The sequence below is a fragment of the Cebus imitator genome, unplaced genomic scaffold (assembly GCF_001604975.1).
Source record: "Cebus imitator isolate Cc_AM_T3 unplaced genomic scaffold, Cebus_imitator-1.0 Scaffold25, whole genome shotgun sequence".
NCBI lineage: Eukaryota > Metazoa > Chordata > Mammalia > Primates > Cebidae > Cebus > Cebus imitator.
In genome coordinates, this window is record NW_016107340.1 from 9,289,911 (window position 1) to 9,316,481 (window position 26,571).

The 26,571-nt window shown below is 34.4% G+C and overlaps 1 protein-coding gene across 15 annotated transcripts in view; it reads right to left on the reverse strand.

The window, feature by feature from the left end:
• Positions 1 to 11,681: 11,681 nt before the first annotated feature.
• The window catches only part of SOX5 (SRY-box transcription factor 5), a 1,018,145-nt gene continuing 1,003,255 nt past the window's right edge, over positions 11,682 to 26,571 (reverse strand). For all 15 annotated transcript variants that reach the window (XM_017522805.2, XM_017522797.2, XM_017522806.2 and 12 more), the window contains 3 exons: positions 24,774 to 24,947; positions 18,686 to 18,902; positions 11,682 to 16,966 (listed from right to left, as the gene is read on the reverse strand). In XM_017522805.2, coding sequence (XP_017378294.1) covers positions 16,663 to 16,966; positions 18,686 to 18,902; positions 24,774 to 24,947 — 695 coding nt within the window. In that variant the 3' untranslated portion in view covers positions 11,682 to 16,662. The remainder of the gene's footprint in view (positions 16,967 to 18,685; positions 18,903 to 24,773; positions 24,948 to 26,571) is intronic.

Sequence of the window (26,571 nt, forward strand, 5' to 3'; positions counted from 1 at the left end):
CAAAAGACCCAAAATAGTCAAATCAATCCTAAGCAAAAAAACAAAAACAAACAAACAAAAAAAAAAACCTGGAGAAATCACATTACCTGACTTCAAATTACACCATAGCATGATAGTAACCAAAACAGCATGGTACTGGCATAAAAACAGACACATAGACGATGGAACAGAATAGAGAACCCAGGAACAAATCCACACACCTAGAGAAAACTCATCTTTGGCAAAGGTGCCAAGAGGATAGTCTCTTCAATAAATGGTGCTATGAAACTGGATATTCATACACAGAAAAATAAAACTTGGCCCCTATCTGTTGCTGAATACAAAAATCAAAACAAAATGACTTAAAAACTTAAATCTAAGACCTCACACTATGAAGCTATGACAAGAAAACATTGGGGAAAATCTTCAGGATATTGGACTGGGTAAAGATTTCTTGAGTAATACCCTACAAGCTTGGGAAACCAAAGCAAAAATGGACAAATGGGATTGCATCAAGTTAAAAATCTTCTGCACTGCAAAGGAAACAATCAATAAAGTGAAGAGACTTTATGACAAGGGATTAATAACCAGAATACATCAGGAACTCAAACAATTCTATAGGAAAATAAATCTAATAATCTGATTAACAAATGGGCAAAAGCTCTGAATAGACATTTCCTAAAATAAGACATACAAATGGCAAATAGGTATATTAAATGGTACTCAACACTATCAATCATCAGAGAAATGCAAATCAAAATTACAATCAGATATCATCTAACTTCAGTTAAAAAGGCTTCTATCTTAAAATCAGGTGATAATGAATGCTGGTAAGGATGTGGAGAAAGGTCATCTTTACACACTGTTGGTGATAATGTAAATTAGTACAACTACTATTTGAGAACAGTTCAGAGGTTCCCCAAAACTAAAAATAGACCTATCATATAATCCAGCAGTCCTACTGCTAGGTATATACCTAATAGAAAGGAAATCAGTATATTGAAGAGATATCTGCATTCCTATGTTTATTGTTGCACAATTTACAATAGCCAAGATTTGGAAGCAACCTAAGTGTTTCTCAGCAAATGAATGGATAAAGAAAATGTGGTTCCTATACACAATGGAGGACTATTCAGCCACAAAAAAGAATGAGATCCTACCAGCTGCAACTATGTGGATGGAAGTGGAGATCATGATGTTGAGTGAAGCAAGCCAGGCACAGAAAGAAAAACTTTGTTTTCACTTATTTGTGGCAGCTAAAAATTAAAGAAGTTGAATTCATGGAGATAGATAGTAGAAGAACGGTGTCAAAGGCTGTGAAGGGTAATGAAGACAGGGAGAGGGGTGGGAGTGGTTAATGGGTACGAAAAATAGAAAGAAATAAAACCTAGTATTCGATAGCACAACAGCGTAACTATAATTAATAATAATTTAATTTTACATTACAAATAACTAAAAGAGTATAATTGGATTGTCTGTAACACAATAAATGCTTAAGGTGATGGATGCCCCATTTAGCATGATGTGATTTTTACACATTGTATGCCTATGTTAAAGTCTCTCATGTACCCCATAAATATATGTACCTACTATGCACCCACAAAAGTTAAAATAAAAAATACCTTATGACTAATATGAAAACAAACTGAATTTGAATACCATTTACAAGTTATAACACCTTGAGCAAATTATCCTGTGCTTCAGTTTCCTCCACTACAAAATGTAGAAATTAATAGTACTTTCTTCATTAATTAATAAAGATTAAGTTACATAATGCATGCAACAATATTCTGAACAGAGCTATGTCCCACCAAAATTCGTATGTTGAACCCTTAACTCCGCTCTGACTATATTTGAAGATATGGCCTTGGGGAGGTATTTAGGGATAAATGAGTTCCAAAGCATAGGGTTCTAATGAAATGTGATTGGTGGCTTTATAAAAGGAGGGAAGGCATCAGAGAGCGCTCTCTCTTTTGTAGGCACCAGGAAAAGACCATGTAAGGACACAGTGAGAAGGTGGCTATCTGTTGCAAGCCAGGAAAAGAGCCCTCACCAGAAACCAAATTTGTTAACACCCTCGTTATGAACATCTGGCTTCCAGCACTGCGAGAAAATAAGTTCTTGTTGATTAAGCCATCCAGTTGGTGTTTTTTTTTTAAATTATAGTAGTCTGATCTGACTAATTTAAGCAGGTGTAGCATAGTTTCCAGAATCTAGAAGCCCCTCAGAAATGTTCATAATAATAATAATGTTACAGCACCCCACCACTTACCCAAAGTTAGCCATTGGGTCAGGGAGTTCCCTAGTATCATCCTTTCTGTGGTCGCCAGAGAGATGTTACAGGAAAGGAGTCCAGGTCTAGATCCCAAGAGAAGGTTCTGGGATCTGACACAAGGAAGAATCCAGACTGAGTCCACAGTGCAAAGTGAAAGCAATTTTGTTAAGAAAGTTAAGGAGTAAAAGAATAGCTACTCCATAAAGAGAGCAGCTCAGAGGGTTGCTGGTTGCCCATTTTTATGGTTATTTCTCGATGATACGCTAAATAAGGGTAGATTGTTCATGCCTCTCCTTTTTAGACCATATAGGGTAAATTCCTGACGTTGCCATGGCATTTGTAAACTGTCATGGTGCTGGTGGGAGTATAGCAGTGAGGACGACCAGAGGTCACTCTCATCGCCATCTTGGATTTAGTGGGTTTTGGCTGGCTTCTTTACTGCAAACTGTTTTGTCAGCAAGGTCTTTATGACCTGCATTTTGTGTTGATCTTCTCTCTCATCCTGTGATGTAGAATGTCTTAACCATCTGGGAATGCAGCCCAGTAGGTTTCAGCCGTGTTTTACGCAGCCCCTACTCAAGATGTAGTTTCTCTGGTTCACATGCCTCTGACAATAACAATACGTACATACATATACATGCATACTAAGATTCTGCAGTTGTATAGTTTTAAAAATGATTTCTCAAGGATCTTCTCAGTCAGATTTTAACCTATCTTCCCAGTCTGGTCTCCTGACAGCTTCTTCCATATTGTATGTATAAGGGGTCCACATCTCTGAAACTGCTATACACTTTTAGAATCCCATGAGTCTGTTCACTTTGTTTCTGCTTAGAGAAACACCGTGTCTGCATTCTCTATATGACAAACTCAAATGTACCCATTAGGGCCCAACTCAAGTTTCATTTCTGGGAAATATTTCTTTGACATTTCTAGGTATGATTCATAAACTCTTTTCTTTTGCTCCCATTTCCTACAACATGGCTAAAATAATACCTAACAAATATCCAGTAATTGCAACTCAAATGCTTTCTCTGGAGAGACAGTTAGGTAAATGCACGAAAGAGCCAGGTGTGACAGCTGGGAGTGGTAGAATTGTTGCCCACTGGAGAAGGCAGGCCCAGCCTAAAGGCATTCTAATTTGGATTAAAAACAAAACAATGTGCTAGTGAAAAAAAACCCCACAGGATGGATTCAGTTGGTAGCCTGCCAGTTCACATCCTCAGCTCCATGGCTTCCCTCTTTTTGCTAGACTAAGAATTTTTGTGAGTAGACACTGTCTTTTATCTTCAGTCCTTTACCCAATGTCTGAAAAGCAACCATTATTGAATGAGTGAATAAAGTAATATGTCCTTTTTTAAAAATCAAAATCCAAATAATGTTGAAATTTGCTTCTAATTGAAGCAGCCAATAATCCTATGATTGAAGCAAAACAAGGTGGTGTGGTGGCTCAAGAGACAAACTCATTTTGGGCAGATGCTTTCACAGAGTTGCATGGCCCACTGCTGGCACTATGTGATTTCATCTAGCCCTCAAATATGCCAGTCACACTTTAGTGAAAGAGACAGATGTGAATTAGTCAATATGAAAACTATTACCACAAATACCAATTTCATTTGGAAAAATATGGTGATTTTCTAACAAGACTTACTAGAGTTCTCCAAAGTACCTGGTTAGATACCTGGACCAGGTAGGAAAAGTTCTCTGTCCTTCCTTCTATAGTTTGAGAAGCTCTGCGTTTATCTGTTTTACTTGTTTATGATGAAAAAAAGGAAAGGAAAAAGAAGCAAAAGGAAAGTTAAATCTTCAAGCCAAGGAGAGACCTTGGAAGGAATCAACCTGCTGGCACCTGAATCTTGGCCATCCAGCTTCCAGAACTGTGAAAAATTATAGCAGCCTAAACTGACTGATACAGCAACTATTGCAGTAGTGAAAAATGATGAAAAAGCTCATCCAGTTTTCAAATAGTTCCCAGGAATTAAAGGGATAATTTTGAAACCAGGATTTGAATTTAATGCTTATGAAATAGACAGCATTGGCCCATTTCATTTCATCATATTTATTCTCTTATTAACTAGAGAGACATAAGTTAAATTTATTACTGATTCTACCATTGAGTACCATTGAGGTTTCTTAATTTTTTTTTCTTTTTTGAGACTGAGTATTGTTCTTGTTGCCCAGGCTGGAGTGCCATGGCACAATCTCAGCTCACTGCAACCTCTGCCTCTCAGGTTCAAGTGATTCTCCTGCCTCAGCCTCAGCTGAGTAGCTGAGATTACAGGCACCCATCACCATGCTCAGCTAATTTTTGTATTTTTTAGTAAAGATGGGATTTCACCATGTTGGACAAGCTGGTCACAAACTCCTGACCTCAGGTAATCCACCCGCCTCAGCCTCCCAAAATTCTGGGATTACAGCCATGAGCCACCACACCCAGGGGACTTGAAAAGAATTTTAATTCCGTTATTGTTGTGGTCAGTATTCCATACATGTCAATTAGGTCATGTTTGTTAATTACATTGTTCAGACCTTCTATATTTTCACTAATTATCTTTTAGTTTGTTCTAGCAGCTATTGAATGAACTATATTAAGGCCTTCTGTTAGGCTGGTGGACTTGTGTATTTTTTTGTTCACTTTTGTGAATTTTATTTGTTTTGTATCATTTGCAGTTATAATATTTAGTATATATAGACCTTTAAAATTCTCATATCTTCTTATTGGATTGAATTTTTTATCATTGTGAAATATATTTATTTATTTTTGGTAACACTTATCTGAAAGCCTCCTTAGAATAACTCTTATATATTATTATCATCTATATAATATTATGAGATAATTCTATTTCCTATAGTCTGATATGACTATAGCTACAGTAACTTTCTTTTCATTAGTGTTTGAATACTATAGCAATATAGTTTCTTCCATACTTTTATTTTCAATTATTTTGATATATATATATGTGTGTGTACTTTTTTTTCTAATTTTTTGCAGAGACAAGGTCTCACTATGTTGCTTAGACTTGTCTTGAACTGCTTGGCTCAAGTGATCCTCTCACCTTGGCCTCCCAAAGTGTTGAGATTACAGGCATAGCCACCACACCAAGCCCTGGGTTACATTTCTTATGGTAACATATACTTTTGGCTTTTTAAAAATTGTATTCACTCTGACAAGTTAGACTTCCTTTAGATCAAAATGTTTTATTTCTTTTTTTTCATTTCTGTGAACAAGTTAGTTGTACATTCTTTCTCGCCACTCTATTTTTGATTAGAGATCATAGCATGCATCATTGACTTCCTGTTATTGCTAGAAATTTAAAGTCTTTTAAATCCATTTATCCGTTTTCTCTTTCCATTATTATTGTCATGTATTTACTTCTACATTTATTTAAAATTTGAGTAGGCATTGTGTACAGATTCACCTCATTTACATTAACACACATATGTTACCATTTCCAATTCTCTTTATTTATAGCTTCAGTTTCATTTTTCATGTAGAATCATTTCCATCAGCTTGAGAAAATTTCTTTGATATTTCTTTTAGTCAGATATGCTAGTGATGAATCCTCCAAGCTTATATGTCTTAAAATATCTTTATTCCACCTTTATTGTGATAGAGTGGTTTTTGTTGTGTTTAGAATACTAGTTAGGCACATTTTCCAGTAGTGCTATAAAAATGTGATTTCATTGTTTCTTGATTCAGTTGTTTCTGTTGAGAAATCAGCTGTCAATCTAACGGTCACTTTTCTGAAGATAACATGTTCTTTTCTCTGGTTACTTTAAAAAATTTATCTTTATCTTTGGTTTCCAATGGTTTCACTATAATGTTATATGTAGGTTTTTGTGTGTTTGTTTATACTGTTTGGATTACTTGAGCTTCTTGAATCTGTAGAATATCTTTGATCAGTTTAAAAAAATTCTCAACAATCACTACTTTAAGTACTTCTTTTGATATATATGTATATTTTAAAATTAAACTGTTTTACTTCTCAATATTGTGTGCTTTTCTGTTTCAATCTGTGTATAGATTTTACCTTTTTATCTATTTTGGCAATTTTCATCAATTTTCTTGTATATATTAGATATAGTTATGTTAAAGTATTTGCTAACATCAATATAAACATTATTTAAATATCTGCTTCTAATGTTTGCTTTCTCCTTGATTAATTTTTGAAAATACGTTATTTATTTAAAATAATACATTTTATATCACATAAAATACCTTTTCAGGCACCTTTATGTATTTATAATTTTAAAAATGATTCCTAAACATTTTATATAAAAGTAACTATAAAGAACCCATAGATTTAATCTTCCATCAGAGTGAAGTTTCTTTTTTTTTTTCCAGATATCCTCTGAAACAGAGTGGAGTTTCTAACTAACTACACATTCTTATCCAATAAAATTAGAGAAAAAGACCTGATCATTTTAATCTCATCAGGGATTTATCTGTGTTGAGGCTGACTGGCAGTTTGGTAGTAATCAGGCTTTCTCTACTTTGTCTCAGGGATGATTTTCTTAAGCTTTGCTTGTGAACATGGTATTTGTCTCCTTAACCATAAAAGACTACAGGGAATTCAGATCTGCTCTTTCAGTGTTCCCAGCCCAACTCTCTAGTATCCCTACTCCTTCAAGATGAAATCTGGCAAATATCAAGAGGCAAACTAGCAATATGCTTGTGGTGGGTCCTCTATTTCTGGTTTGTCTTTGTTTTTTAAGCAATAAATGATTTCAGTCTTTCTTTTAGAAGTTTTGTCATACATTGTCAGCATTCCACAAAGCCCTAAAACTCATCAAATATGTCATTAGTAAAACTAGTCTTGCATTGCAGGTCCTTGAGATTCCAATTTGTCGCTTTAGAGCTACACAACTGCTTTGCTTTCTACCAGCGGTTGCCAAGGCTTTTATAGCAACATCCAGAATTTGCTTATGCCTTCACTAAATACAAATGGCTAGCAATCATCAGCTTCACTTTGGATAGATTCTTGCTTCTCTGAAACTGTAGTTCATCTAGCTCTCATTTCTTCCAAAGCTTTTTAATGCTTTTAAAACACAATTTTTTGTAATTTTCCAGCTTTTTCTAGTTCCAGTAGGAGGCTGGCCATTTACCACCTACTACATACTATTTGGAAACAGAAGTCTCAGTAAATATTAAAATGATTCTTGTTTTCATTTGAAATCCTGTATCACTCCAGTTTCTGGTTCATTAATCATATCTTATATTGCTTTGTTGCTTCATGTGTGTTGGTCTTATTTCTTTGCATATTACAAACTTTGAGGGAAGAATTGTTTTTTATCTTGTATAGACCTATCATTATACTAAACATAGCATAATTAAAAGTCAATTTGAAACATTGGATAGTTTAAAAATCTAGTCTATGGGACATTATATTAATCATAGTCACAATTATCCCATCTTTATCCTTGTAAATCCTTATTTACTTCATATATCCAGTTATCTATCTATATGTATATTATCTGTCTCTGACCCCTTGCAAATTGTCTTTATAAAACTCTGCTCAAGGACTGATAAATACATAAAAGAAGTCTATAGCTTTTGTATATCTATTTACCAACAAAAGACGGGACTTTGAATTGTTTCTTATCCCTTAAATATGAACTCTGAGAATGTATGGCAATGAAAGGCTTATTTCTCACTATAAACTTGCATGCTTCTTTCAATTAAGCAATAAGAATTACCTAATTCATCAAGTTTTTTATTTACTCTGACTGCTACAAAAATAAGGGTTTGATTAGAGTTGTCCTCCTCACTGTGTATAGACACACACACACACGTGCATGTATCTATATATACACATATATATACAGACACACATGCATATGTTTGTCTAGTGTGTGGGTTGCTGTATGACTCCTTCTTGTTTCCTTCTGTTTATCTTTTTTTATTATTTGCCCTGTGTTACCTGTGTATTTATTGTAAGTCACAGCAAATTTTGAAAAATGGATGAATGAGTCTATGAATTGACATAGCTAATATAATGACCTAAGGTGCCAGTGACTCATCAACTTTGGCATGAATTAGGCTTTTTATTGCCAGATGGACCAGGTTAGTGGCATTCATTTAATATTTGCCAAATATTGAATCATTAAGAGAAAGACAAACCACAAGATTTCTTAAGATTCTTTTTTCTTACCATTCATTTTCCATGACTTGCATTTTTATTTACAAAAATGTCTAAATACCTTTCGATGATACAAGTCAGCTTTTGTATGCTTAAAATTTGTGTGAAAAGTATAAAATTTAGAAATGTCTCAGTCTGTCAACATAAACTTTGTGAATCTGGAAATATCTGAAAAAATTAAGTGATCCTTTAAAGTTTTTACTATGAAAATAAAAGACAAAGGTATATCTCCAGCAGTGGATTTAATAAGCAAGAAGTTAAGATATAAGCAACATAATAGGCTGTAATATTGAAGCATGTAGATCTGTGGGATTAGTGGGTTAGGACGAAATTGGTAACTCTATAATGCGTACAATCTAACATTTTCTCTTTGAAATCTATAGTTAAATGCATTTGTTCCCAAAAACTATACCACCAGCAATTTCAATCCATTTTCCAGATGTTAAAAAATATCTGCCCAGGAATTTGAGACCAGCCTGGCCAACATGGTAAAACCCTATCTCTACTAAAAATACAAAAAGTAGCCAGGCATGGTGATGCACACCTGTAATCCCAGCTACCTGGGAGGCTGAGGTACAAGAATTGCTTGAACCCGAGAGGTGGATACTGCAGTGAGCCCCAATCACCCCACTGCACTCCAGCCTAGGTAATAGAGTGAGACTGTCTCAAAAAAAACAGCAAAAAAATCCCCCAAAATCTGCCCATAGAAAACCAGGTTGTTAATTCCATCCATGTATGCTAACCCAGTAGAAGACAATGTTGCTAGAAGGATCATTTCCAAATAAAAATGACAATTTGTGTAATTAGTTTACTAATGACTATAGTCCTAAAGAAACTTAGGACTAAAAAACTTAGGTTCATGCAACCACAATTTTAAATTTGTACTCTACTAAATTGTAGGCTTGAAATATATGGCATAAAGGGTGCTTACTGAGGGCCAATGCTGGAGCCAGTTGAATACAGTCAGCCTTTGGTGTAAATAATTGTCTAAATACGTTCTATGGGTCCCCGTACCTTCTTGCAGGACCACATGACTTTATAAAAAAAAGTTGTCACGACAGTAATTTTTATAAACAAAAGACTTTATTTCAAATATATTTTACAGTTTGTGTGTAATTAGGATTGCTTTCCAGATTGTGAAATTTAAGAATAAATTGAACAAGCAATGTACAAAATAGTGATGTTTACTTAGGCCTACTGAATTCCTACAATTGTTCTTGTAGTTTTTTCTTTCTTTTTAAATTGTATCAGTGGAGACATCAATGATAACACAGATTTTATCCTCTTGATTATATTTTGAATAGCAACAAAGTACCATTCCATTCCATATTTGTTTGCATCTTTAGAAACTGGCAATAAGGGGAGTAGAATCTCATGTATCTGGACCTAATTGGAAATGATAATATATTATTAACAGAGCTCAACCAATTCATTCTTTGTGGTAAAAGCAGTTTGCTAAGCAAATTGGTAGAATAACTAAGATTGTAGGACAGATGTTAGCCTCCTTAAGAAACATATTATTTTAGAGAGCTTTTAGCAATACTATTGCATACACTTTACATACTAATTACAATGCTTACTTATAAAACAGGTCTTCTCAGCTAGCTATTAGATTGCTTTAGAAACTCAAGAAAATAGATTGGATTTTTTTCATAAACATTCTTTAAATCAGACATTGAACTAATTCATGCTTACCTTCACCTCCATTGTTATAACTGAGGTTTCAATGATGATGTGAAGTTATAGAGATGACTTCAGAACTTTTAAATTTGGTAAGAATGACAGCATAATGATTTTAAAAACACTTACGTGAACTTCAAACACCAGCAACGAAAATTGGCAACATTGAAATTTAAAAAAAAAAAAAAGTGTCTTCTTTTCACTATTGCCAGTATTGTTTTGTTGTTCAAGGCATTGGCAATAGGAAAACAATCTATTATTATATGCTAGTCCTAAATATTACATAAGAAACTAAAAAAACAAGAAAAGAATGTTTCCAAGTAAACTTTATTTGGTAGAAGAAAGAGGGTGGTGGTTGGGACTTTCCACCTTGGTGAGCCAAGTTTCCTAAACAGGCAAGATTTTCACCATCCACATATACTTAGCACATCCTGGTAATGTTATTTCCTGAAGAAATGTAGGAAAAGATCATGACCAATGCAACCATGGGTGGTCTATTATAAACTCTATACAGAATGTTTACTTCTCAATTCCTACAATGGATATTTTCCTTTCAAAGAACCTCAATTTTGTTTGCAAAATTTGTTTTGCAAATATTCAGTGGGTTGCAGTTTTATGTTTGTCATATTTTTAGTGTTCCACTTGCCTGGAGTCTCTGAAGTCTACTGCTTTGCCATGATGGGCAACACGAGACACGGAAACAAGGAGTGGCAATGTGGTTCTGACGGACAAAATGCCCTCCAGCCAATAAAGAGAGGGATTGCGAACGCCTTAAAACCTCAAACTCTTGCCTACTTACTGATCCTGTTTCAAGGTTTTCTCAGAGGCCTAAAGAGAAAGTATGGTAGGCCACAGAAGCTGCAGAATTTGACATGCAAAGTAAAGGTAGGCAGAGGAAGAGAAAAATATCATCCCCACCTCTTGGTTGTTTTGGAGCATGAGAGTATGCCAAATTACTTAGAGCTGTTAAATAGCAAAAGCTTTGTTCTATCCCCAGAGATTCTGATTCGCTACATCTGAGGTTGGGCCCAGGAATCTACATTTTTCACTGTTAATTCTGAAGCAGGTGGTCTGTGGACCAGATTTTGTAAAATGCTTCTGTTAAGGGATATAGTGGGCAGTGTTTGTAGGATAAACCCTTTTATATACTTGTATTCATCTGAACCAAATCTTACCTGACCCATTGTCTTGATACCTATTTAAAAAATCCACCCACCCACCCACCCACCCAACCAACCAACCAACCAAACACCCTCATATGAAACTATTACATATAGAACTATCAAGGTAGAAAAACATTATGGTGGAAGAGACAAGCAAAAATGGCCATTGAAAGGAAAGGAGACTTCTTGTTTTTAACATTCACTAGAAATGTTTAAGGTAGAACTCAGAGGCTAATGTTAAACAATTCAGAAATATCCATTATTCAAAATTAGATACCAGCGAGGTGAAAATTATTTATAGTTCTTAGTAATTTCATGATCTGAAATTTATAAATCTTCTATACAAACAAAAGAATAAAGCACAATTCTAAAGCATAGAAACCCCCCAACCCCAACCCCAACCCAAGGAAAGTGTCCAGCCAGGGAAAACAACAATATTAAAGGTGCTTTAGACTGTTGAGTTTTCAATTGTATTGAGTCAATTACATATAAGAAGAGTATCTTTTGACAGTATAGTGAAGCTAGATCGGTCTGAGTGAGATGCATCATATTAAGTTCTGACTGTCTTTCTGGGAATGTCCACAACTAAAAATTAAACCTTTAGTTCTCAAAGTCAGTAAGTGGGGTTAGTTATATAAAAAACAAGATTAAATTTCCATACTTTTGTTCTTTTCATAACAAAACTAAGAATTACACCCTCATAACAATAATTGTGAAAAGAAACACAGTATAATAGGTAAAGAACACATCTGCTGTTTTTATTGGTGCCTTGCATGGCAGTAATACTGAAAAAGGAGAATGCAAAAAAATAAAATAAAATAAAATAAAATAAAAAAACGAAAAACAGGTTGGTGGCAACCCACATCTTTTTTTTAAGAGCACATAATCTCCTGTTTTATTTTTATTGTGGCATGAATGATAACATAAAACCAAAAACATGAAAATATACAACTTATATTACACTATGTGTTATGAACAAAATATAAATCTATAACTCTATGTTATATTTACATAATTATTTATTTTATTAAATTTCAAGTGAGATGGTAGGTTGCACATACTTTGTTTTAAGCTCCAGGCATTTGATTGTCTCTTTTCTACATTTTTTTCCATTTCTACTTGTAAAATTCAAAATGTTAGAAGGACTAAGAGCTTTAGAGCCAGTGGAGCTATATAAATACTGTTTTAGTGAACCAGTGACAGAAACACTGGGGAGGACAGGAATCGATCAGTAGGAAACTCAGCACATCATCTTCAACCTGGGAAGTTGATAGTTACAGGAAACTTTAAAATTAAATACTTGAAAAGCCTGGCTAAACCAACAGCTATGCCCTACAAGACAAAGAGATACCTGAACCACTTTAAGTGGCCTTCATAGTTTTCCTTGCAGACCCCGTAAGTTTTATTTTACTATTAATTTGATAGACAAATATCTTATAAACCTGTTTGTAAATATACAGTTGTTTATTACAATTCAATAATTTACCCATTAGAATGAATGAAAGTGTAATTATTTTTTATGGTTTAAATGTGATATAAGAGGTTTCTTCTGGGAACAGTCACAGCTTCTGGATTAAGAAAATATCTGAAGTTGGACCGTAAAATGGTTAATTTTCTCTAAATGAATTAAGGTAAACTTCTACTCCAGAAATCAAAACTATAAAATAGTTTCACCAAAGAAAACTTTTTATATTTGTTCTTTATAAGAGGATTTGGTTTTAACAATGATGATTATGTTCTTTGGGAGGGATTTTATACATGGTTAACTCTTAACTGCAGATGCCAAATGAACTTTAAAAATGGACTTAACTAATTTAGGTACAAATGTACTGAAGAATAGTTTTATATTTTATCCAATTGTAGTAACTTAATCACTAAGTTATTATTAGTAATCACAAATGAGTAACTTTATTTTCTTCAGTGATGTTCTCTTAAATTCATACAAAAACATGACTTTTTTTAGAGAAACTGATTACAACTATAAAAACCGGAATTCTGGCAAGATTATTTCTCAGTGTTGGGGTAAGTTTTGTGTGTGTGTGTGTGTGTGTGTGTGTGTGTGAGAGAGAGAGAGAGAGAGAGAGAAGGGCAAAGAGATAAAGTGTGAACAGGTAGGTAAGAAAGCAGAGAGGAGGGGACTGTGTTTTAGTTTGATCTTTTGATCTTACTCTCATTTTCTTTATCTTTTTTGGTCATTATGGGGCATAGAAAAAGAATACAGGGTTTTAGGATCCTTGACCAAAACTATAAATCAACCAAATGCCAAAAAGGCAATGTAGTAACAGTAAGTTGCTATTCATAGCACCTTTTGCCAAGTGATTTCATAGCACTTTCAACATTAATACAACTATTTTTGCTTTTGTAACGGGGAAAACTAGGGCAAAGAAAATTTGATATCCAGTGAATTAACCATCAGAACAAGAGAACAGAATGCAGGGCTATGAGCCTGCTTTTTGTTTCAGTTCATGCACAGTTTAGTCTCAGACATAAACCTAGCTAAGATTAACTTTTGAATTTTAGCAGTTAAAAGTCACCATTAACAATTTTGTTTTCCCTTCAAATAAAACAAAGTAAAACAAAAAAAGACTAAACAGAATCGTTGTCAATTCACTGGTGTGTTATTGGTTTCAGCCATGAATGCCTTCAATGGCATCTACCTGGAGCTAAAACAAAGTATTCTTGTAGCCCAAAGTCATGAAATGAAAACAAAGCATCTTTTATAACATGGTGTGAAGTAAGTATCCAGCAAACGTGAGAGGTGAACCCACATAAATCAGAAGGAATTTGTTAACAAAGACAGAGAACAAATTTTTTAAAAATCTGTTTTCACATTGTACATAATAATGATATAAAAACAAGTGTCTAGTTTTTCCTTATCCAGAGTGCTTAAAAACAAAACAAAAACAAAAACAAAAATTGGCTCTAGATGACTGTGGCAATTAAATAACTAAAATGAGTGATGAGAGCATAAGTTAGTTAAGATTGAACACGACCCTCCTATGAATTCACTCCTTTGTTTTAAACATCAGAACAGATATTGTTGGGGCCAAAATTCTTAAAAAGGAGAAAACTTATGGAAGGAGAAGTAAAATTGTGTGGGTAAATGTGTGTGTGTGTGTATGTGTGTATGTATGTGTATATATATATATGCACACACACATATATATACATATACATACATATATGAATTGGAGATGGAAATTTGTTTTAAATATCTAACAGCTTATTGGCTGCACTTCCAAATCGGAGCAGAATAAAATAGAAGGGGAGAAATAAAATAAATTATACATAACTTACTAATCTGGGAACAGCTGACCATTATTATTATTACTATTATTATTATTTTATCATCATCATCATTATTACAACACTAGCAAAAAGAGGCAGTTCAAATGAAAATAAAGTCATCAAAAACAGGAAAAACAAACATAACGAAATCTCTGACATGCAGGATATGATCAGCTCCTCCAAGCAAAACCCCAGAGCAAGTCTTTTGAGAGAGAGAAAAATAAAAGAAATTCTTTTTTTTATTTATATGAAAAATCCAACTTTAGGGTGGTGTTTAGTGGGGGTGGAATAGGAAAATGATGACTGGAGTGAAAACTATAGCACATTGAGCTACTAGTTGCAGTATTTACTATCTGATACTTCAATACAAATAATGGCAATTGACTTGAAATGATTTTGCATTTATTTGTACAGGCCCTACAACTGCCTTGGCATTTGGCTGGAAAAGTCTACATAAGCAGTCCCATCACATTCAGTTGTTGCTCTTCACAAATACTCTGCTCGAACCAAAGATGGACTTCAGTGGATTCATCTGACAGCAAGGGAAGAGCAGTGGCAAGGATCCCTGGGTGCAGCCAGGCTCCATTTTGCTGGGCTGCAATGACTTTTAATTAAATACTACTTTTTATGGCATGAACTACACATGGCCCACACTTCTGAAATGCTAAAGGCCTCCACCTCATTTCATGGAGGGGTGAAAAATACCTTATAAAATCATCAGTTTCATTTCCTGATCAGGAAAGGATGGAATGTTGAAGAAATAAGCTAATTCTATTCATCTGAAAAATGGCCAAATATATTCAATGAAAACAATGATTGTTTTGCTTGAAATATCAACAGGAAAAACAAAAATCACTAAGTAGCAAACATTAATAGAACCAACTGACCAGGGAGAAAGGACATCTGGGAACAGTTTGCTAGTAGCTTCCATGTTATACATGCACACCTCTATTACACAGGGCCACCTGATCCATCCAATAATAATCATATTAGACATTTAAAAATATAATTTCTGAGCCCTATACTTGGTTAAGTTGTCATTTGAAGTGCAAAGTCAAGGTCAAGATTATTTCTAGACCAGTCACTTGGGAGGATGTGGGATTTCATCCCCAGATGTGGGTTTAACTCACAATGGTCCAACGTTATTCCTATTAGTACCATAATCACACACATACATACACACAAAAATCCAAGATCAGAAAATATTTTTCTCTAAATTTCTTATGTCTCTCTCTCTTTTCACCTGAGAACAGCACCTACAGTTTCCATTAAAAAAAAAAAAGTCAAATCTCACCAGCTGCTGGTATTTCAGGTTTTCTAAGGGATTGTCTAAGATATAACACTGTCCTAACTTAAGAAGGAACAGGAAAAAGGAAAGGGAAAAAATGAACTTGGTCAACACTTCAGTACAAATTTGGCACTTGCTCAAAGATGTAGTGTGGTGTGCAACAGATAAAGAAAGTCCTCTAAAGAAAATAATTGCTTAATTTGTGGTGGATAGCAAGTAAGTTAAAAACAGGCTCTTTTTCCCTCTTCCCCCTCATGCACAGACTTCCATCTTTAAAGTATAGAGATGGAGAAGGTGGAGAGAAGTAAAGAGAAATTCATTTTTCTTTTTTTTTTTTTCTGTCAGGTGCATTACAAAGAAAAAAAATGAAAGAAAAGAAAAAGAAAAGGAAAAAACCCAGAACCCCCCAAAAACAAAACAAAACTTATTTCTTTTTAAAAATTGTAGCACAAAACAACAAAACACATTCACAAGCCACTTGTTGGCACTGTGTACCTGAGTGAGAATTTCTAGAACATTGTAGAACAAACAGCCATAAAGTTTATTAAAAAAAAAAAAGTTGACGGGTAAGACTTCAGTGCTTGGATGTAGCAGCTGAATTACTGGCATTATTTTACCCATAGCTTATTTCAATCTCTTGTTGTTGATATTGTTGTCTGCTTGTTGTATTTTTTTTTCTTTCCAAGCCTTTTGAGGCTGAGGTCTATTAGTCAGCTGATGTCCCAACTATTTAAGACTAACAGTTAAAGTAACAGTCAGTGTATGAGAAAGTTAATGTGCTTGGCCACTGGTAAGGATGAACCAGTTAGGGCTTCTTTAAGTCCTAAGGTCACAACAATCTTTTGACCCTTATCAGTTGGCTTGTCCTGCAATATGGTTTTCACTGTCACTCCCATAATCTACATCTGGATCATCCTCTTCCTCGTCGTACTCATCATAAATTTCTCCATTGATGTCCTCGGCCTGCATCTCCTCTTTGATATGTGGCTCCTCTCCTTTCACACCGTAAGTGCTCTGGATAACAGGCATCCCAGGCTCTGGGCTGCTAGACACGCTTGAGTGCTCTGAGGGCAGGTGAGGGGAGGGCATTCCAGCCATGGCGATGGCTCCAGGATACACAACACCAGCAGTGGCAATGGGGATCTGTGCTTGTTGCCTGTCAAGAAAGGAATTTCCAAAAAGAGATCATGGGTGAGTGAATAGTTAGATGTGGACTTTGCAATTAATTTGCTCAGCAATGTCCCATTCTAAGATACTGATTTTATCTAATTGCCGAACATTTTTCAAACTGTATCCAACTTTGACTTTAATACCTTACTTCTATGTAGTGCTTCATAGATTGCAAGACATTTACATGTATTGTCCATCTTATTCTTAATCCTGTTTTGTGACTACCGCTTTATTAAAAAAACTGAGGGTACAAAAAGATGAGGCAGAAGAACCCAGGTCCTTAACTCCAAGTTCATTTTTCCTTCACTATAACATGCAGAAATGGTATTTTTCCCTAGAATTAAACCTAAAGATAATTACATTTTAATAGGAAAATCCTAAAGTATTAGAGTTCTAAAAATAAAACTTTCCTACCAGAACACACCAGAACTGAACAAATTCACACAGTCATAGTGGTAGGAAGCAGGGCCAGCTTCAAGGATGTACAAACGGTGCAACTGCACTAAGGTCCCACACTTTGATTTAAAGCTTTGCTGCCACAGACTTGAAATTCCCAGTAACTTTTTTTTTTTTTTTTTTTTTAAAGATGCGGTTTCACCATGCTGGCCAGGCTGGTCTTGAACTCCTGACCTCAGGTGATCCACTCACCTCGGCCTCCCAAAGTGCTAGGATTACAGGTGTGAGCCACCACGCCAGGCCAAAATTCCTAATAACTTTTTAACAAGAGACTCTGTCTCTTCATTTTTGCAACTGGTCCTATAAATAACGTAGGTGGTCCTATAGAAAGGGATGAATAGATGATGCTCATTTATGCTTGTTTTTATTCATTCATATGTTTACTATTAACCCAAGAACTGTTGGGCTTTGTGTTTATCTTTGTGAGGAGTCATGTGCTTGCATATGAATCACAGAACCCTAGACAGAGCATGTAGCCTTTTTCAAGGAACTGGAGGGGACAGAGCAGATTTGAAAAGGCTTTTATGTTATTCTCTGCCCATATTTAGAACAATATTTATTATTCTAAGTAGCTCTTAGGAACTAACTTCTATTTCAAAGATGAACAACTTTATTTTTGTGTTTGAGAGAATTCTGTAGAAGCAATGCATTTCTGTAGAACATCTACAACACTATCAACAACCTTGCCACCGGAGCACTGTAAAACATCTTGGAGCTGCGTTCTTCATTCAGAATGAAACTTCCTGTTCATAACCTTGTTGTGCCCTAAATATAATCCCTAGCTTGTGTTACCTACAAGGGCCACACATGTACCTTGATAGCTCACTAACCTCTCTGTATTTAGAAATAAGTATTTTTTCTTTCGAAATGATTTTTATTTTGTATTGTCTCAACAAAGTTGTCAATTGTAAAATTGATCATGGTGAAGCTTAGGAGGTAATGCAAACCAATGAAGAAAAGAACCAGTTATACTTCTAAGTTTTTAATAGAAAGCTTCAAAATTATTTACTTGTAGTTATCTTATTTTTAAACTAGTTGTTAACAAATCTCATGTTAGAGCTAGGAACTTGCAGTGGATTCATATGCATATATTTTTCAAGACCATGTGGGAGACTGTTAGTCTCTGAAAATACTCTGAGCTCAGATTCTCTTTCAAAATGCCTCTTTGCAACTGAACAAATATGTTTCACATCCCATTAAGTATAACAGGAAGTTTGCCCCATGAGAAAAATGACTGAAGGGTCCATACCCAACATTGAAGTACTGCCGCATCTCCTGCCGCCTGTTGCGCATGATTGCCTTGTATTCACCAATGCGCAGCTTTTTGCCATCCACAAGGCAGGTGCGCTTTGGCCTGGGCTTGTACTTATAGTCAGGGTACTTCTCCAGGTGCTGCTTGCTGAGACGGGCTTGCTCCTCATAATATGGCTGTTTCTCTAGGTTTGTCATAGCTTTCCAGCGAGATCCTATGAAGAAAGAAGGTTAGGATGCCAATTGGCACAGCTTCTAAGCAGTCTAAAAAGAGATATAGCTGAGAACAAGAAAATCTAAAGTAGGGATGTTGACCAAAACCCAGAAATACATAAACCTATTTTTGATTAGCGAGATCCCACAAGAACAGAGGTGGTGGTGGTTTTGTACCTAAAGATATAAACACTGGGCAATTCATTTTTTTCTCTGGCATGAATTCATAGTTTAGCCAAACTTTTGTATTATGTACCCAAACGCTCATAATTTAATGAATATATTTCTCATTCCTACATTAGATCATGATATAATTCACATGTGAACAAAAGTTACATAATATTTTATCACACATTTTGAGTCTGAGACTAATTACTGTATCAAGTTGTTGAGTATTTTATGTGGGAGATGTTTTTTACTATGAAAGTTCCTAACATATATCATGTAGTCTCACCCTCCCCAAAATGTTTAAGTATTTTATGCTTATGAAAATGATAGTAGTAAAAAATTCATTTTATTAACATTTTAATTATAATTAAAATAATAATATTAATCAACATGGACTGAATAACTACTATGTGCCAGATACTATGCTAAAAGCTGGACATACATTATCCCTTTCCTACCTTTCACCTCAATCTTATAAGACAGACAGCATTTCTATCTGTTTTCATAGTTGAGAAAATTGAGATTCAAACTAACTTAGCCAGGGCCATAATTATTGAAGTGCAGATCTGTGGCCCAAACTCAGATTTGACAGAACTTAAATTGTGCTATAATGTATGGCATTTCCTATATATGGCCACCTACTATATAAAATATAGCAGAGGTCACAATTAAAGTAAGTGTGTACTGAGTAAGATTTTCTCTTAATAAATTAATTTCAATAACATACAAAGATGTCACTTCCCATAATGTAGTCTGTATTAGTAATAATAACCCAAATTGTTTCCCCCTTTCTTTTCACTATTAATTTTGGTATGAATTTAGCTGGGATTAAAAAAGACAAGTTTGAAGCTTAAATATAAATAGTTTATGTTAATTCACATTTTAGATATGGTTTAAAACGTTGATTCTGTCAAAGTTTTTTTTTTTTTTCAAATAGAAGTGGTAGTAATAGTGTTTACTTTTTATTAAGAGAGAGTTAAAAATCTATTTGCAGATGAAGTGTGTGTTTATCTGCAAATAGTCATCTCAACTCAACCCGAATGTACAAAGGCCGAAAAACTACAACCAGGATATCCCTACCAAATGGTCTTTTACCTGCCTTTAAATGTCATCTAAGTAAGATCTTAGAAGCTTTTGAATGAGTTCATTACTCACCCATAACACCATATATTAAATGCAAGTAGCTCACTGTTGAATAGTTCTTCCCTACACATGTAGAGAATTCATCATATAGGCTGTTATGTTTATTAAAGCATGCAGTGAAAGAAGTATCTCTTCCCTTAGAAATGTTGACATTTTTTCCCTTAGAAATTGAAAGAGATAATGCATAGGTACAATTTCCAAATCTAGAAAGCCAATATGAATTTATTCTATTTACAATAGAAATGCAGGTTACAGTTTAAATAACAAAGTTTCTTTTTCCACTCCTTTCTTAAACTTCTGTTTAAATAGCATCGTCCAAAATTAAGTTGGTTGGTCAAGCCATATCATTTGTAGGTATAATCTCAAACTCCTTGTTGGCCCAGCATTATTTTCTGAAGATACTTGAATATCATTACGTTATTCTCAGGGTATTTATAAACACAGATATGATTATAACACTATTAAACAGAACAACTCTTTTCATGGAGTTTCTCCCAAGCATTGGTACCAGTTTTTTGAACTTCAGATCAGGGAGTGGAAAGTGAGCTTACTATAAATAACTCACAAACAGGAATACGCTGAAAAATGGATCAAGGATGGTGGATCTAATGTAAAATCTATTAGCTATCTTTATCCCAAAATTCAAAAATGAAACCAGCATTTTCAATTAGAATAGGAATTGCCAAAGACTCTTCCCTAAGTTTAAATTATCTACAAGCCAAAAAGCTTTTGCTCTTCAAAGGAAAGAAAATGTTTATGCTTTGAAATAATCTGCCTTGGAATGTGAGAGTTGTTTTTATATTCCTAATATGTGCATAATGTTGTATTAATTACTGATATGAAGTAGTAAGTGAATAAAAAAGTTATAGTTCCTGTCTCTTTGAAGCTTATATTCAATCATGGAATATGCATGAAATATCTAATTATAAAATTTATTTCCCTTATAGTTGTGGGAAGTACAGGAAAGTAAGAGAACATATGATAAGGAGGTGAGAGCAATCCCCTGCAGGTCAGGAAGGCTTTGCTGTAGGAATGACTCCTACGGGGATCACAAAGAGAAGAACATCCTATAGAGGAAGAATATAATACTTAAGGTCTTTCAGTGGAAAGAGGGATTAGACTAACTTAAAGAAAGCTGGTCTGACATAAAAAAAGAGAAAAAAAAGATGCATGTATATCAAGAAATGGGATAATAAAAGATGTGTAAATTCTTAAGATAAGTTGGCTTCCAAATCTGGCATGAGCGGGAATTATAAAATAGTTTAACTCTTGATAGTATAATTTCTCTGAAAGTATCACTAAATCCTAAATTACATTTTAAAATATGGCCATATAATAATTCCAAGTCTTTTCAAACCTAAGAATTAAGATAGCTAAGCACAAACCGGGGCAAATGGCTAACTACTACATTTTATGACAGTACAGAGCAGTGTTTCCATGTGGTGGTAAATCCAGTTTTCATTTTCAAAATAGTAACCTTGAGTTAGGTTAACCAACCAACAAGTTTGGTTTTGATTTCAATGGCTTTGCAGGTACGATAACCATTGCATTCAGTTAAGGTGTTAACTAACCCCTGAACCACACTTGATGAGAATGATAGAAAGCATTTTGGGTATCATCAAAAAAAGATAAAAAATATCTACTTAATTTGGGCATGGCTGGCTGCTTACGCTATATTGATGTCCAGGGAGTTTATTCCCTGCTGCTTTCAAAAGGTTGGCCTTTTAGAAGAAAAAAGTAGAGAAGGACAATTGGGTTTTCCTCCTGATGACAAAAGAGGAAGTTTCAATCAAAAATATTTGATGCTCTAAATAAAAGGGAATAAAAAGTTCCTACAATTTTCCTTTTCTTTCTAAATCTTCACTGAAAGTGAAGAGTTTGAGCTGAGGAACATTGTCATCTCCATGGGGTCTGTAATGAATTTACACGTTTTACTCCAACTACTGTATATCTAATCAGAAAAAGATGTCCCTCATCCCCTGATCTAGCGCCAAGCAGTAAAAGGTGATTCCTTATGTTAACAATTTCAGCAGAATGGCTTATTAAAACCAGATTTTAGGGTATTATAAAATGCTTAGAAGCCCTTTAAAATGTCAGCTAGGATCCCCAGAGACTATGTAAAATGTCAACCCAGCTCAAGCGCCTGTTTTAAGCGGAATGAATTAGCGGCATGCTGTTGAGGCTGTTATCCAAAACAATCAGCAAAGAGGAAAACATCAAGCTTTCTTTGTACTTTTGTATGAAATGGGCCATTTAGAATGCTCTTGTGGCTATTTGACGATCACTTATTTATTTAAAGCTGTGACTAAATATTGAGGCCCAAAACACCTCAATGTTTTATTTGTTCCCAAATATAAATGTTATATCTTTTAATAACACAATTTCATCAGAAAGACTGAAATTAGGCAGTATTCTCTCTCATGTTGTCTATTATGATATGATCATATGGTCATTCTAATATTCTTTCCCTCAGATCAGAAGGGAATTATCTTAGCCAGTCATCTCTTTTCCACGGAGGCTTTTGCTATATTTCCTAAAATATCATTTCATCAAAACTGGTATTTCTTATAGTTAAGACAGTTTTAATTGATGATTATCACCTTTTTGGTATTCAGATACATGAGTTGAATAATATAAAGCCAGTTTTGAAATCTTAGCATTTAACTTGTTCTTTATTCTGACAATTTTGGATTTCTAATTTGGTAATAACTGATATATTAAAACTTGAAATATGTTTACATACAGCATTCTTTTCTAGAGTTTTTCCAAATGAAACTGGTAGTTTTGTAAAGATGGGAAATTTCATATGGAAGGTAGAATATAGTCACAAAAAGGAAAAACAGACCAGCACTGGTGGAGATGTAAAAAAAAATGTGGATTTCCTCTTGATCAGTTCAAGTTTTTGATTATGCATGATATATATTTTTACACACAGAGTTTCATATTTTCTATGTATACTACTGAAAGCTTCGTATGTTCATGTCTTTTTAGATAAGATTTAGGTGAAAAATGAGATACAAGTTTAAGTGGCTAATGGTTTCTTTTTTGATCCCATTACAAATGCACCTTGCGGACTCGGTGGCATCTATTACCTTTGTTGAGAATATGGGATCATAAAAACTCATGTGGCCAGATGTGGTGGCTCACACCTGTAATCCTAGCACTTTGGGAGCCTGAGGCAGGTGGATTATCTGAGGTGAGAAGTTTGAGACCAGCCTGGCCAAAATACAAAATTAGCTGGGTATGGTGGCCCACACCTGTAATCCCAGCTACTCAGGAGGCTGAGGCAGAATAATTGCTTGAACCTGGGAGGCAGAGGTTGCAGTGAGCTGAGATCACACCACTGCACTCCAGCCTGGGGGGTAAAACGAGACTCCATCTCCAAAAAATAAAAAAAATTAAAAAAAAACCCTCATCAATATGTTAGCCATTTATAGATCATCAGTAAAGAATCAAAAGTGATACTATCATTATAAACTCCATGTAATTCCAAGTGCATTATGAATTTTAATAAAGCTTTTATAATTTTGACAAATTTGGTGACTTGTTAAAGCCAACATTTTCTGATCAAATATTTCTATTCTATTTTTATCATTAAACTCTTAGAAGTCACAGAGTGAGTAATCAAAATTTTCTTAGATTGTCGAGTATCTGGCCATCAGGCTACTTGAAGGTGAAGATTATGAAGACAAAGATATTGATGAAGATAATGATAATTACAATGATAATGATGTCAAGGTAAGGCACAAAAGCAATGGAATCTTCTCTTTTTTTTCCCCTTGGACCTGAATTGTTCTATAGTAGGTATCTTTATAATCTGCACTCTATCTTCCCTACCATTTTTCCTGTGTGCTTCAGTGTCTGTGTAGGTAGAGTAAATGTGTACTTTGTTTTCTGTTAAATTGAATGTTGCAATGGCAGAAAAGTCTCCTTTCAATCATCCTGAAAAGTATTAAAAGTTATTATTATTAAAAGTATCTTTAGTACTTATGGTTACTAAAAGTATAAATGTAAAAACGTGCACTCTACATCTTCCTGTGTTCTGAAAATCTAATGCTGGTTTTCAATTACAGCACTGGAATAAACACCTTCCCCACCTCCACCCTCACCCCCACAACATGATGAATTCTACAAACAAAACTTCTTATCCTTCTGTTACAGAGGATGATGAGAGAGGAAGGAGACCTTAAGATTACAATAAGTTGTCTATAGTATGCAATGAAATGAATACAAATGATCAGTAGCAATGTCTAGTGACTCGTGAAAGTAACTATTTTCTCAGCTTTAGTAAAAATATTTCTAGATTTTTGAAGATGATAAAGCATTAAAATAATTAGTATGAAAACAAACAGCTAAATGAGCTATAGAAATATGGTTGATATATTTCCCAATGAACATAGAATGCTTCATCAACAGAAGAAGCCTCAATGACGATGCTTATTTTCTGGATAAGCAGATATCAGGAGCTGCATGGCCTCCAAATCCAGGATCCTTCCACAGCTGCAGGAAACAGGACAGTGCCTTTATTCCATATGTCACTTAGTTCTTAATGTTTTTCTTACCCAATATCTTGCTGATGTTGGAGTTGTGCATGTCAGGAAAGGCTTGAAGGATCTTTCTCCGCTCATCTTTAGCCCACACCATGAAGGCATTCATTGGACGCTTTATGTGGGGTTCATTGCTACCACGCCCTCTGGATTCCCTATAAATTCTTGACTCTGAGACTCCAGCACTTCCTGAAAACAGGACATACCACTTCGTGTTAGTGTTAAAACTTTTGGCATCTCTTTTCCTTGTATTCCTATTTTTTAGTCTATTAAGATATCTGAAAACAAAAAGTACTTCTGATAATGGCACTTCTAGTTCTTAAGACAGATGCTTGTTTATGAAGTTTTTGTGATAAGTCCTGTGGTGGCAAATGTTGTATTTGTATTTTTAACCCATTTCTAATCTGTTTTCTCTTTCTTTTAGTGAACTGTTTCCCCATTTACTTTCAACAGCTCACAATAAACTCCAAAATGTGATTTTTGATGCAATTTGGAAAGAGAATAGTTAGATTAAATCAATAGGCATACCAGTAGTATAGAAATATGAAATAGGTAAAGAAGCAGAAATAAATTTGGCAGAATGGATGATTATAAGGGAGATATATTTTTGCTACTTAAAGACTGTCTGAACATATGTAAATAAAAACACCAAATTTTGAGGTTAAAAACAGTATAGATATTTTTTCCCTGTAACATAATTGTCTTTTCTTTGAAATTATATGCTGATAAATGCATGACATATGCTGATACAGCAACAACAGGTCTGACCCCAAATGTATGTAAAAATGATAAGGAAACGAACAAATAAACAGTTATATTACTCTAGTTTCTTAAGGAGTCTAAAGTCACATGTTTAAGGTGAGAAAAATAATAATTTCCTTTGAATTTTCCCCCTAATATCTAAAGTTATCCAAAGAGTCCCATGGACAGTTACATTTCAATCAGTAAGATTCACAGATGATAAAACACAACTCATGAGTTAACAACGATAGCTCTGGAAGATGCATTCACTCCTCCAGGCTTATGCGACTTCTCAGAATGGCTTCAGCAGATTAAAGAGCTTCCAAGATACTTGAGTTTAGGCAAAGAAAAAATAAGGAGAACTAGTATAACTCTGACAGTAGGTTTTCACTGGTTATTGTCACAAAAGCTGCAGATGTATTTTGGTAGTATCTAAAAGTCTAAAAATACTTCGGGGATTTCTAGAGACTGTATTATCACCAAAAGCACTGCTTTTCTTTTCTTGCTTTGTATTCATTCCTCATTTTTTCTTTTTTAAATTTGAAGAAACAGGAATCAAACAAAATGGCCAAAATTTGAAGACCTCTATAGTGACACATTAAAAACAGCATACCTGTTGGTGAAATTTCTCAATATTTCTCATTAATAACATGCTCTTTGGTTTAATGAAAAGTGGAAAATATTTCACATATAAGCATGATTGAATTTAACTAATAACAGCATCAAAAACTTTGATGTTTTAATGCTGATTACTGTGGGTCTATTTTACCATGCTAATATAACTTAAAATTTATGAAATGTGTTATTACTAGTAATTGTCTTTTATTGACAAAATAAGTGCAAATATATGGCAACATCTTCCTAAAATGGGTTTGTGACTAGCAAATGATCATTTGCACATCTGCCTTTCCTTGTTCTTACACCTTACAGCGACATAAGCAATAAAATGAACATTATGTGTCTTCATCAAATCTAAACAAGCTCTTTAAATGTACACAGGCTAGGTTTATTTTATCTAAGTGAAGTAGAAAATAGAAAATGTTTGTGACATTAGACTAGAAAAATGCAGAGT